The sequence below is a fragment of the Dasypus novemcinctus genome, chromosome 6 (genome assembly GCF_030445035.2).
Source record: "Dasypus novemcinctus isolate mDasNov1 chromosome 6, mDasNov1.1.hap2, whole genome shotgun sequence".
In the NCBI taxonomy this organism is placed as follows: Eukaryota; Metazoa; Chordata; class Mammalia; order Cingulata; family Dasypodidae; genus Dasypus; species Dasypus novemcinctus.
Window position 1 is genome coordinate 43,935,523 of NC_080678.1, and position 13,988 is coordinate 43,949,510.

The 13,988-nt window shown below is 37.7% G+C and overlaps 1 protein-coding gene across 5 annotated transcripts in view; it reads right to left on the bottom strand.

Moving 5' to 3' along the window:
• Nucleotides 1-13,988, bottom strand: part of ENTPD1 (ectonucleoside triphosphate diphosphohydrolase 1) — a 173,494-nt gene that overhangs the window by 113,133 nt on the left and 46,373 nt on the right. Inside the window, exon 1 of one of the 5 annotated variants that reach the window (XM_071215752.1) lies at nt 10,693-10,874. The exons of 2 other annotated variants lie outside the window; for them this stretch is intronic. Coding sequence is in view for 2 of the 3 variants with exons in the window: in XM_071215753.1 (XP_071071854.1) it covers nt 10,693-10,708 (16 nt within the window). In the remaining variant the exon portion in view is untranslated. Of the gene's footprint in view, nt 1-10,692; nt 10,875-13,988 lie in introns of those variants that run through there. 2 more of the 5 variants (XM_071215753.1, XM_004456961.5) reach the window with 2 other exon arrangements.

Genomic DNA, 13,988 nt, shown 5'->3' on the forward strand with positions numbered 1-13,988 from the left:
AGGTGAAAAATATATTCACTTATATATACATACATACAAAAAAATCTCTTTTCTTTCAAGGATAAGGCCTTAGAGTAAATAAATTTTCAATAAAATATAAAGAATGATGGAGTTGCAAAGCTCCCCTCCAAAATAGATACAATACAGGAAACAAAGGGAAATTCTTATTTGTTGATTTTTAAATTAGATTCAAGAGGATGTTGCCAGGATAAGACAACAGACTAAGATAAAAGATTTCATGGAAGCCAAAAATATTGTAGCATAATGAAAGTTTATATTGGAGATAGTTAAGGAAAATTTGAATTAACGATTATAGGACAATTTTAGGAAAATATTCTCAGAATGCAAAAAAATAAATAAATGGAAAGAAGGAAGGAGGGAGGGAGGGAGGAAGGAAGGAATTTATACTGAGTTCAGAGATAAGACAGCCAAATAACAAATACCCAAGGAAGCAAAAAAGCAGGAGCATTGACCAAAGTTATGATAGTAGAAATCCTTCTTGCTGCTAAAGAAGTCTTGAATTTGGAAATCCATAGGGTTTACCAAGTACAAGGCAAAATCTTTGAAGGGAAACCTATACTCAGTTATCTTCCAGGGAAAGTTACAAATTTTAGGAATAGAGAACAAAAATATGTTCAGGTTGAAAAATACCTTATTGTTTGTATTCAAACTTTTTTACAGCATTAACTTTTCAAGACAATGGAGGAATATCTCCAATGACATGAGGGAAACAGATTTCTATATCAAGACAAGTTATCACTATTTTACCACACTGATGTCCTTTTGAAAATATTACTTTGGAATTCTATCAGATCATTATGAAAGGAACCAAAATTAAGAACTCAAGAATAGGGAAAGGAAAGAACTATATTGAAATCAGTTAAATTTTTAGAGAGATAAGTTTGATTAATAATTATCTAAATAAAAAGGGAAAACTGTGAAATAAATGGCTAATGAAAGTTTGAATATTGGAGTTTATAACATTAGCAGATTAATTTAAAATATGAAAGGAGTACACAAGAAAGCAAAAGCTCTAGAATGCTTATGTTCCGTAATAGTCAAAAGTTACTCTTGATTTTACTTTGAGATTAAGATAAATTTAGGCTCAAGAATGCTTTTCATTGAATTTATGATATCCACTGGTATAATTAATAACAAGATGTCTATTATCTACAACTTTGTAGAAATATATGTGAAAACAAACAAGTAGAAGTCCAGAGTCTGTCCCACAAAAAGCACAATAGGAGAAAATTTTAAATACCAAGGAGAATAAAACAAACATGGCAAGTAAAATAAATGTGAACTGTTTAAATTTCTCTATTTACCACAGAGACTCAAATCTGATTTAAAAAGTCAATGGTTTACAGCGCCTACATCTGAAAGAGAAAACGATACAGAAAGATTAAAAACAGATGAGTCAAAGTATATCAGCCAAATAAGAAAAAAAAAAGATTAGAATTTAAGATAAACATAAAGTGGGGGAAAAGAGGATTATTCAACATTTCGTCAAAATATAGAATGTAAAAACCATGCAAAATACGAGTAGAGGTGAATAGACAATAAGCAATTGTGAAGACCCCATTCTTTGACGCAGCGGTGAAGAATCTAAGACCTTATAAGGAGTAACTGAGGCTAAAGATAAATCTATGATAACAAGCAAAATGAAATTAAGAAAAGAATTTCATTTACAGTAGCATCAAAAGAAATAAAATACTTAGGAATAAATTTAACAAAAGCAGTGCAAACTTTATACTCCGAAAACTACAAAACATTATTGAAAGAAATTAAAGAAGATCAAAATAAACAGATAAGCCATGTTCATGTATCAGAAGACTTAATATTGTTAACACGGCAATAATCATCGCATTGATTCATAGGTTCAACACAATCCCAATCAAAATCCCAGTTGCCTTTTGCAGGAATTGCCCAGCTGGTCCTTAAATTCACATGAAATTGCAGGAGTTCTAGAATAGCCAAAACAATCTGGAAAAGAAAGAACGAAGGAGGAGGACTTACACTTCCTGATATCAAATCTTACTGCAAAGCTACAGTAATCAAGACAGTGTGGTACTGGCATAAGGACAGACATATAGATCAGTGGAATAGAACTGAAAGCCCAGAAATAACCCCCCATATATACAGTCAACTGATTTTTTATAAGGATGTCAAGATAATTCAATAGGGGAAAGAACAGTCTAGTGGTCCTGGGATACATATATAGCCATATGCAAAAGAATGAAGTTGAACTCTACCTTACACCACATACAAAAATTAGCTCAAAATGGATCAAAGACTTAAATGTAAGAACTAAAAGTATAACATTCTGTGAAGAAAACACAGGCATAAATCTTTGTGACACTGAAATAGGAAATGGTTTCTTAGATATGACACCAAAAGCACAAGCAACCAAAGAAAATATAAATCAGGTATCATTAAAATTTAAAACTGTATTGCAAACGACACCATCAAGAAAGTGAAAAGACATACCACATAATGAAAGAACATTGTTTAAATCACCTATCTGACAAAGGGACTTGAATTTAGAATATATAAATAATTCCTACAACACAATAATAAAAAAATAGTTCAATTAAAAAATGGGAAAAGGCTCTGAAAGGACATTTCGCCAAATGCCCTCTAAGCACATGAGTAGATTTTAAGCATTATTGCCATCAAGGATATGGAAATAAAAACCACAATCAGATAACATTACACACTCACAATGATAACTACAATAAAAAATACAGCTAATAGTGTTGATAAGGATGTGGAGAAATTGGAACCACCACATACAGCTGGTGGAAATGTAATATGGTATTTTGGAACACAATCTGGAAGTTCCTCAAAAAATTGAACCTAGAGTTACCCTATGACTCAGCAATTCCACTCCTAAGTATACCCAAGGGAAATGAAAAACATAGGTCCACACAGAAACTTGTCCGTGAATATTCATAGCAGCATTATTAATAATGACAAAAAGTGGAAACAACCCAAATGTCTATCAACAAATGAATGGATAAAGAAAATGTGGGGAAGCGGACTTGGCCCAGTGGTTAGGGCATCTGTCTACCACATGGGAGGTCCTCGGTTCAAACCCCAGCCTCCTTGACCCGTGTGGAGCTGGCCCATGCGCAGTGCTGATGCGCGCAAGGAGTGCCCTGCCACGCAGGGGTGTCCCCTGCGTAGGAGAGCCCCACGCGCAAGGAATGCACCCCATAAGGAGAGCCGCCCAGCGCGAAAGAAAGTGCAGCCTGCCCAGGAATGGCGCCGCACACACAGAGAGCTGACACAACAAGATGATGCAACAAATAAATAAATAAATAAGAAAATGTGGTATATTCATACAAAGGAATGAATATATGAAATGTCCAGAATAGGCAAAACCATAGAGATGGAAAGTAGATTTTGGTTGCCTAGAACTGAGGAGGGGAGAGGGTGACTGCTAAAATCAATCTGGGGTTCTTTGAGAGTGATAAAAATATTCTAAAATTGTTTGTGATGATGATTGTACAACTCTGTGAATATACTAAAAATGAATGGGTTATAGACTTTAAATGAGTTAATTGTATGGTATGTTAATTATATCTCAAAATAATAATAATGAGATCAACAATTACGGGTTCAAATCTCAACGGCAGCACTTACCAGTTGGGAAACTTTAGGCAAGTCACTTAACTGTTCCTCAATTTCTCATTTGTAAGATAGGGATAGTAATAGTACCAACTTCAGTTGTTTGAGAATTAACTGAGTTAGCATCTGTAAAGCGATTAAAACAATGTGTGACCCAATACCCAATATAAACTTGTACGTTAACTAACTAAAGCCCACCACCTCCATTTATTAAACACTCAAACTTTATTAGTTTCCTATGACTGCTATAACAAATTACCACATATTTGGTGGCTGAAACAACCCACATTTATTCCCCTACGGTTTTTTTGTTTTGACAATCCAAAGCCTTGAAATCATTTTTACTGAGCAGAAATTAAGATGTAAGCAGGGCCACACTTCCTTGAGGTCCTAGGGGAGATCTGGTTCCTTGACTTTTCCATCTTCCAGAGATGCATTCCTTGGCTTGTGGCCCCTTACTCCATCCTCAAAGTCAGCACACATAGCTTCTTGCTTCAGTGGTCACATTTCTTGTCAAATCTACCTTTATCTCCTTCTTATAGGGACCTTGTGATTACATTTAGATCTTTTTGTGCTTGTACTTGAGTCATCATTCACTTGTTCTGATTTAATGGTCCAGAGATTCTATTCCCATTTCCTAAATCAAGTCAACCAGACCAACTTCCTGGTTGTGTCCTCTTGGAGACTGTCATGATTATGTGGGAATGAATGGCTTGTTAACTTTTAGTCACAACTATTCCATACTGCCTAAGGTATGTAGTCACACAAGGCTCAGCTTCCTAAGAAGCCTTCCAGGAACTTTACCTTATCTTCCCCAAAACTTTATTAAATTATTCCTTCTCTGCATCTACTTTACCTTCCTTTTAATATTTCCAACCTTCCATTCCCACCTCTTTCTAAAAAGTCCCAATAAAAATGATTCCCATCTCATTTTTTTCTAGAACTGAAATTTTCATAGGTATCAATAAAAATATATGAAACAACACATATACACTATAATTTCACATAGGAGAAAATTATGTTTGGAGAGGAATTACCATTTAATCAGAAAAACTGGATTGAGCAAAGCATATTTAAATTTGTATCTTAACAACAGAGAATACATCTTATTCACAAGTGTCCAGAGAACATTTATAAAAATTTACTATATATTTAGCTACAAGGAAACCTCAGAAATTATAAAACCATATTCTCTAAACATTATATAATAAAATGAAAAAATAATAATAATGGTTTAAACAAAAGTAATCACTTAAACTTATAAAAAATTATTATCTAGGAGTGGCTATAACTCAAGCCATTGAGTGCCCACCTCCCACATGGGAGGTCCTGGGTTCAGTTCCCAGTGCTTCCTGAAAAAAGAAAAACAAACAACAAGCAAAAAAAGCAGGAAAAAAAAAAAAAAAGCCAACTCAGGGAAGCCAATGTGGCTCAGTATTTGAACACAGGCTTCCCACACACTAGGTCCTAGGTTCAAGCCCCATCTCCCATTACCTAAAAAAAAAAAATTTTATTATCCTGAGTTAAAGAGAAAATAATGTAATATCAAACTACTTAGAAACTATATCACCACATGTAAAAATGTGTTGAATTGATCCATAGCTATAATTCTCTGCATAAAAACATTAAGAACAGATTTAGAAAAATTGTTGTAAATATGACAGAAAAAATAAATATTTTCAATTAATGAAGAGCTCACATAAATTAAATTAAAACATAAAATTCAAATAAATAAGTGAACAAAGGATGTAAACAGCCAGTATACAAAAGTAGTACAATAAGTTTAAAAAGTCAAATCCATTATAATTTTTAACATACAAACATAAAACAACATGAAAGTGAATATAATTATTTGTTTTAAAAAAACAGACCGAAGTTGTCAGGGTTACAGCAAAACAGAAACCCTTATAGGAGCCAGAAGGGTCCCCCTTTGGGAATGCAACTTCACGATAGTAATTAAGACCTTAAAAAAACAGTTAACAAATTTCAATCCAGTAATTCTACTTCTGGGACACTACTCTTAGAGTATAATTTTACATATGGAAAACTTCTTGTACAAAGACACAGACTAGAAATGGAAACAGACAAAATGTTCGATAACATGAGAATTGTTAGATAAACTATGCAACTATAAAAATTATGCTTATAAGGACTATGCTATAAGATGGAAAATATTTGTGATTTACTGCTACACTAAGGGTCAAGCTTTAAAAGTGTATATACAAAGAATACACAAATAAAGCATATATACAGGCTGAGGACCACAATGCCATCTCATCACTTTTGGAAGTTCTCCTCAAATAAATGCTAAAAGAAAGAAACAACCCAGGCTTAGTAAAAGGAACTGCAAGGAAATACACCAAAAGATTATCACAAGCGATTGTTTTTCTTTTCTCCCCTAATTCTCATATCTTAATGGGCATTGGCTATATCACTTACATCCTCATGGACATAAAGGAATTGTTCACATTCTTCCAAAGAACCAAAAGGAAACAACTCTTTATATAAGGCGAGTATTGCAATTGTTCCTGGGTCCCTAAAAGTCACTGTTATACTCTAACATGAAAACTGCAGGTTAATGTCAGGCAAAATTTCCCCTAGTATCTGTACTCCAACAACCTCTTTTCTCCTCACAATTCCCTCAAGTTTTGAAACCTAAAGAAATTCCATCTGTCCCTTCTGCACCCACTTTCCTCCTTTGCAGTTAGGATCATTCCCACCTCACAGCCACAGTGTGCAGACAATGCCCCCAGACACACTGCTCTCAATCTCAGGGCCCAGAGGCCTTCCTGGTCCCTGCTCACAGGCAATCCAAACACCCAGAACAAGGTTCAGGAGGCAGCCACACATTTTCAGTACTTCTTAGGTTGGAGGCAGGGGATGAAAGATGTTTAGGGAAACTCAGAGGCTCGTAAAGGAGACCTACGTATTCAGGAAATCCAACACCCAGTCTTTCTGTGTAATAATAGTTTGTGTGTGAGGAAGATTCAGACTTGTTTCTAGGGTATGGCAAATTGTGTTCTGAGGCATATATTTGTTAAATGAATGAATTTGGCTTCCCTTCATGTGCAATGACATAATTAATCAGTGACTGAAAGTGGTAGCTTGTGGGGAGGAAGTGGAAGAGGAAGAGTTGGTCAGTTGGTACCAAAATAAGTCCTGAGACTAAGACATACAGGGACTTTACAATATTCCTAGTCAAAGTGTGGCCCATGGAGGGACAGATTACCATCACCTGGAAACTTCTTGGTCCACCCAACAGCTACTGAACCAGAATTTGCATTTTAACAACATCCCCAATGATTCATGAGCACAGTAAAGTTTGAGAAGTTCTCTCTCAGAAAAGACATACAATCACCAAGACATTGCTGGCACCTCCTCTGCATTTCCTTTAAACCGCAAGGACTGTCCTTGATTTTGGCCTCCTTCCAATATATTACAGGGAAAGGAGCTAGAGAACAGACTTTGTGATCTGCCACAAGTCTCACATTCCCTCTGCACAGGCTGAGTCCAGCACCTCCAAAGGGTAGCAGGTGGAGATGAAACGCTAATGCCCTTGGACATGATCACTGGTTATAGAGTGGAAAATCTATTATAAAAGGAATACAAGAAGGGAAACACACTTAAAATAAGGTTTGGCCAAATAAAAGCAACATCAATCACAGTCACTTATACAAAAAAACTTTACTATGAGTGCCTAATTACCATGGAGGACAATCATGATTAAGGAAAATGATTAATATGCAGCAGATTACTTTGTAAAGGTTTATTTGATTGCTTAAATGATAATCCCAAAGTCATAGTCAAGGTGAAACTTTGGACTTCAGCCTTCAAATCTTGAGGACAGACATGTAAACAGGTTGCCTCCTCCAAACTTGGAAAAGGAGAAGGAGCTTTTTCACTTTAAATTCTGTCTATAGTTATAGCGAAAGTGAGAGAAGAAGTCTCTAAGCACTGTTGGGAGGGGGTGGGGCCTTGTGGGCACCAGACTTTGAGCATCTTCCTAGGACCAACTGAAGTGTCCCATCCTTTGAGAAGCTTTCCCAGAAGCCATCATTCCTTATTCTGTTTCCAGTGGCACTTTCTTTAGGATTGCTGTTATGGAGGTAGATAAACTTATGGGTTAGGAGTCCAAACTTTGCAGCCTACCTACATGGTTCAAATGTACCCTCTACAGACCAGAGGACCTCTTTCCACAGTTGTAAGACGCAGAAACCTCAATCATAAATTTGGTATGAAGATTACATGAGACAATGCATATAAAACATCAGTGTCTGGCACATAATAAATAATGTTAGCGATTACTTTTAGCACTTCACACAGTCTGACTTCGATTAGAGTTAGTTGCACATGTGTGTCTATCTTCCCCACGAGACTGTGAACAAACTGTTTATATCTCTACCATCTGGCATAGGGACTTACAAATGGTAGACACACAATAATATTTGCTGAATAGGTTTGAAGGCATGCCAGGAAAAGGAAAGGGAGGGTGCTGGAAACAAACTTAATGCACTTATGATTTTACCCAGGGCCAACCTTCGCAGTGTTTATCTTCCATTACCAGAGTTCACTGTCTCGTTGAGGTTGCTATAAAATGGAGTTGGGAGACACTATTTATGGAACCAGATGTTCTGTTCAAAGATATTAAGGTTGTGTGATGAGGTATCTGAAACATGCAGGGTTCCAGGGTTGTATAGTTTGGCCCTTGACTGAGGGGAAAGTGAAGCTGAAGGTCAGCAAGAGCCACATGGGCCAAGCTGCATCAGCTTTAAGGGTCCACCTAGAAGGAATGCATTTTTATTTCAGGGTATCCACTTAGAAGGGATTTCTTAGGTGTTGTGCAAAAAAACTGTATATACCAACAGGTAGCCCTATTTCAAATTCAAAGATCCCCTTTTAAATCAGTTTCTTGATGCTTAGATGAGCATCAGCTAAAACAACAATAATTAATTTACTAAATATGCATTTCATATCCAGAAAGTGCTAGACATTGTACTAGACATCTGAAATGCAAGAGTAGATAAAGACACTATAGTGTGGGTGGGATGATGCAGATGCAGGAATGTAGACAAGAAACATGGCAACTGTACACAGTATGATGAGCACCACTATGGGGGTAAGTGGTGAAGTGCAGTAAAAACATCCAACGGGGGCTTAATCTAGCCTTGAAGGGTGGAGAAGGCTTAAGGGGGAATAACAACCAAGATGAAGCTTGTATGAATAATCGTGACAGCTAAAATTTATTGAGCACAAACCATATGCCTGGTCCTGCTCTAAGAACCATGCAAGAATCCCTCATTTACTCCTTACATAAGCCCTATGGGGTAGATATTTTCTTCATTTTGCAGACTGAGGAAACTGAGGTACAGTTAGTAAATGTTGGAACTCAGATTCAAACCCAGGCTGCACCTGGGAACCTGGCTCCAAACTACAGGAGAAGGAGAGGGCCGGACAGCCCTTCAAAGCAGAGTAAAGTGCCTTGCATCAGTCCGAGGGTGAGAAAAGGAGAAGGTGCCTTTGGGGAACTGAAAGTGGTTCATCGAGGCTCAGCTGCTGGGGGCAGGCGTGGGGATGTAAATTCAAAGATGACTGAGTTCACACTTCAGATTAGAAGGGAAATCAGAATTTCTGGTCTGGTCTGGACTTCGAACAACTAGCTTTGTGATCCTTGTCACCAAACCCTTCCTGGCCTCAGTTTCTCCCTTCCTTAAAAGGGAATAGTAACAATACCTGATTCTATACCCTAGAGAATTACCATGGGCACCAAATGATAAAAACATTTGTGAACTTGAATGGAAAGCACAAGTTTCTCCACAAACTTGAGATTTCATCACTATCCTTTCCCCAACAGTTTCAAGGACTTGCAAACCCAAAACAGACAGTGTCAGGGCACCAGTGAGGAAGCCTTCAGGGGGAGGCAAAGCCCTCAGGTCCTGTGTCAGACAAATTCACCACTTATTAACTGTGTATTCCCAAGGCAACTTCCACAGCCTGGAAAATGGAGCTGATAATGCTAACACTTTGTTATCACACTTAGAACATATTTAACACACTTATCACACTTAGAACAGCACACTGCACAGAGTAAAGATTTAGTAAATGCTGCCATTATTATAATTGCTAAGAAATTTTGGGGCTACTCATCTGCTCCTCTGAGTTCTATGTGATAGAAACCTCTAGAAATATTAGAAGGTAGAGATGATGAAGAAGGTTTGTGACTGTACACTCCAGAGGAGTGTCTCCTGAGTTTAGGCAACTCCACATTGCTGCAGAGATTCTTTCTGGCTCCCACAGGCTGGCAAGCTGCCGGTTCTCCCTCCTGGCAGAAAATGCCCAAAAGAGGTAAAAGACAGAGACTGCACACCAGCTGTGCAAACTAGGCTGCTCTCGTAGTTTTTAGACAAAATCTAAATGTAGTCAGTCAGACTGCTCTTTAAGATAGGATTGTTATTCCCCCCTCCACCTCTCCACCCCTCCACCCTCATCGCTCCCCACAACACACATACTCCCCAACACATCCCAATAAACTTTCAGTCTTTTTGCAAGGCTCTGGGTCCCATTGTGACAGCCTCTTGCCACATTAACTTCTCTAACTCCCCGCAGACAAGCCCTTGCTAATTTCACAACAAGAAAGCAGGCAGGAACCTCGAAAACAAAACAAATCCCCTATACACGGAGCACAGCATCTTTAAGCAAACACGTTGAGGTACCCACCAGGGGCAAGATGACTCTGGACTGTAGATAAGGCAGCTGCCTCTTAAACTGCACAGGGGCTGAAGAAGTCATTTGCCTCTCAAGAAAAATGATCTGAATACAAATAGGTAATGAATATTCATGAGCCTCTCTAGCTTGCTCAAGAGCCACCCTTGACAACAATCCCAGGCTTTGCTTCCTAAAAAGTTTCCCAAAGTTCTTTCTCTGCCTCTTCTCAGAAGGAAGAGGGTGGGAAAGCTCATTCAGGGGCTTTTGCCTCTTGCTCTTTCAAGTACTTGCTTTTGATCTGAAGTTTTAATTTTCCCCTTTTTTTCTTAAGAATTCAGATCAAATCAGTTTTGCTCTTACCCTTTATATCTTCCATAAGTGGCAGCGTTTGTTTTCTTCCTCTCTCCTGGTTTTTTGTTACTGCTTTTTTTTTTTCCCAGCCTCTCCTAGCTGTGGTCGGTCTTAGTGAGAGAGGTACTCAAAGAACAGAGATATAACAGACCCTTGGACTCGTGGGAGGAGCTAAATTAGCCAGCCCCGTTTCGGAAGGAACCTCAAACCCTAGGTCTTTTTTCATTCACTAGAAAGGACAGATTGGCTGAGTCGTCCAGCTCATTTCCCTAAAGCTGCGTAAAGGCTTCCCTGGTTGTTTCTTTTTGTATTATGAAGCAATATGTATTCCATTCTCACTCTCTGATACAGAAGCCCATTTTTCTGCCTTGAGAGATTCACCTTGGCTTCAAGCAAAAAAAGCTAGTTATTGCAATTTTGAAGGCAGATAACAAGAAACCTGTTACCTTGACATCCACTGGAAAAACTGAGAGGCAAGAACAATTCATCCAGCCACTTGATGAATTCTAGTCCCCTGAGAAGCAATCCCTTTTCGTGGCTCTTTAGACCAGAAGAGCAAGGGTTCACCCAGGCAAAAGCTGTGTAAGACCCAGGGGGGCACCTGGCTGCTTGCCAGGAACCTCTGTCTGGCTACTACTTGAGGAAAGTCATTCACCTTTGCCAAAATTTAACTTATTACCTCTGAAATCTTAGAGCATGAATTGCCACACCCAGGCTTTGCCAAGATGACCTACATGTCACTGAGAGGCTGGTCAAAACACTTTTAAAACTGGGTATATTAAGTTATTTTGAAATGAGGACAAGGACTAGCCCTCCAAGAGGGAGCTAAGTCCAAGGAAAACATGGGAGGATCAAGGGCACCTGGGCAGCCTCTCCCTCCACGAGGCTGTCACAAACCTGAGAATTTTAGATTTGAGAGAGACTTCAGATATCTAGGGTATCTAAGGTTTTTGGATGGAGGCATAGACACATTAAGCCACACAAATAGAATACAAGGAGTTGGTCTCTCTTATTTACCATCATGCTCCCAGCACCTAATACAGTTTTTCCTACAACGTAGGCTCTCAGACAATAGTTGATGAACAGTTAAATTAATGAATGAACAGTAACAAAGTAGGAATGTGAATCTGGTTTCCTGATTCCTAGCTCAGGCTTTGTGTACTGTGACACATTTCCTTTCCAGCATGAGGATTGTGTCTAAAGTAAATTATACCATAAGACACTTTCTTAATATAAACTATTAAATTGGTGACTATTAAGGATTGTTTTTGACTCTACATAGAAAATTTGTTCTTCATTATACTTTCAATCATCCTTTAATAAGGGCTTTTTTTTTAGACTCCTTGTTACCTTGCACAGTGCCCAGCACATAGCAGGTAATCAATAAATGTTTCATGCTTTAATAAACCTGGATATGTATAACAAGACTCTATCTTACTAAATGATTGACAGTTACAGAACTTCACATTTATAATAACTAAATATACTAAATGAAAAATCCAATGGATGCCTTCTTCAGACCAAGTCTAGACTCTATCCTAATAAAGAATATTGGTTTAGTATTTGTCTTATTGTGGCAAATTGTTTTTACGTGATTTGATGAGATATTTAAAAAATATTTTATAGTGGTTTTATGATTGTTTTGGAGAGAAATTTGAAAAAGAACATATCCACAAAACATCTTATATACTACAGACTAGAAACCAGACCATCAAAGCTAGAAGGAGAAAATAACGATCAAGGGGCCAAAACATAGTGAATGAGGGGTTAGATGTGAGAAAAATAAAAAACAGAAAAGCACATGAACATTTCAATGAGAGCCGAACTTCTCTATTTTGAGAGATCTTCAATAGTTATTGATTTCAAAAAATTAAACTTTAAGAAAACTCTTGTCAAGTTTCATTTGAACATAGCACTGCTGACTGGAGATTACATCAACAATTGACTCATTCTCTTTCACTTTCCTCATAGAGAGGCAATCAAGGGTAAAGAGCTCTAGTGCCTGACACCCTGTCCAATGAGAGAAGAGGTGAAATCTCATTATAAAAACTAACATTTCATAAAAATTTAAGGTTCATCCTAGTTGACTATATGATAATAGAAACATAGCTTTAGCCCCCAAGTCATAAATGCATAACTTTTGACAATATTTACTGTTTTTTATGGTGACATGCTCCATGCTACAATTTAATCATGTTGCCACATGTTCACACCTTCGCAGCATTATAAAACCACTGTAGTTAAATAAACATTAGCTCCCTTCCTGGCAAGAATTATTATAGAAGAGATGGGAGTATTGCATGGCTTTTTTTAAGGTCTGAGAATTTACCTTAAGAAATAAAATCCTGTATCTGAACAAGAAATATAATCATCATTATTAGTATTATTTTTACTTGTAATAAAAAATAGAAAATGAAAACTCAGGCACATGATGGGAGCTATTAGAAAGGGGTGAAGATATTCCTCTCCTTTCTCTTAACTCTTTTATATATTCTTAGAATGATAGAAGTTTCATTTTCCTACCCCTTCAATCACTTTCATTGTATTGGTTCTTCCCCTAAGCACATAAACTACTTAAATGATTATCATTCTTAAAAACAAATGCAGGGAAGCAGATTTGGCCCAGTAGTTAGGGCGTCCGTCTACCACATGGGAGGTCCGCGGTTCAAACCCCGGGCCTCCTTGACCCGTGTGCAGCTGGCCCATGCTCAGTGCTGATGCGTGCAAGGAGTGCCCTGTCATGCAGGGGTGTCCCCCACGTAGGGGAGCCCCATGCGCAAGGAGTGCGCCCCATAAGGAGAGCCACCCAGCACTAAAGAAGGACGTTATCTTTGAAGTCATATCTTCTAAACGTTCATATTTACTCAGCTTGGAGATCTTGATACGAATGTTAAAAATTCTAAAGAACTAAGTGACACAATGACCAAAACAGAAAGTCACCATCTTTTCTCTAATATTACTGATGTCTGTGAGGCCAGCAAAAAGTAAGTTCACCTCAGTTTGCCTTTGATTGTGCCAAGACATTGCTTGCTAATAAATACCTGTGTTATCTCAAAAAGAAGGAAAAAAAAATGCATTCTATTGGCCTATGCCTTTTCTTTCCTTCACAAACAAGCTTCATGAGATCATAATCTATAGTTAATCTTCCCATTCTTACCTCCATTCACTCCTCATTCTGTTGCATTCTGATTTCTCCCCTAACACACCAATTAAATTGCCCTCTCCAAGATCAACAAGTCTCTACCGCAAAGACCAGTTTGGAGTTTTTATATTCTTGATATCTGAGAAATAGCACATGCCATTGT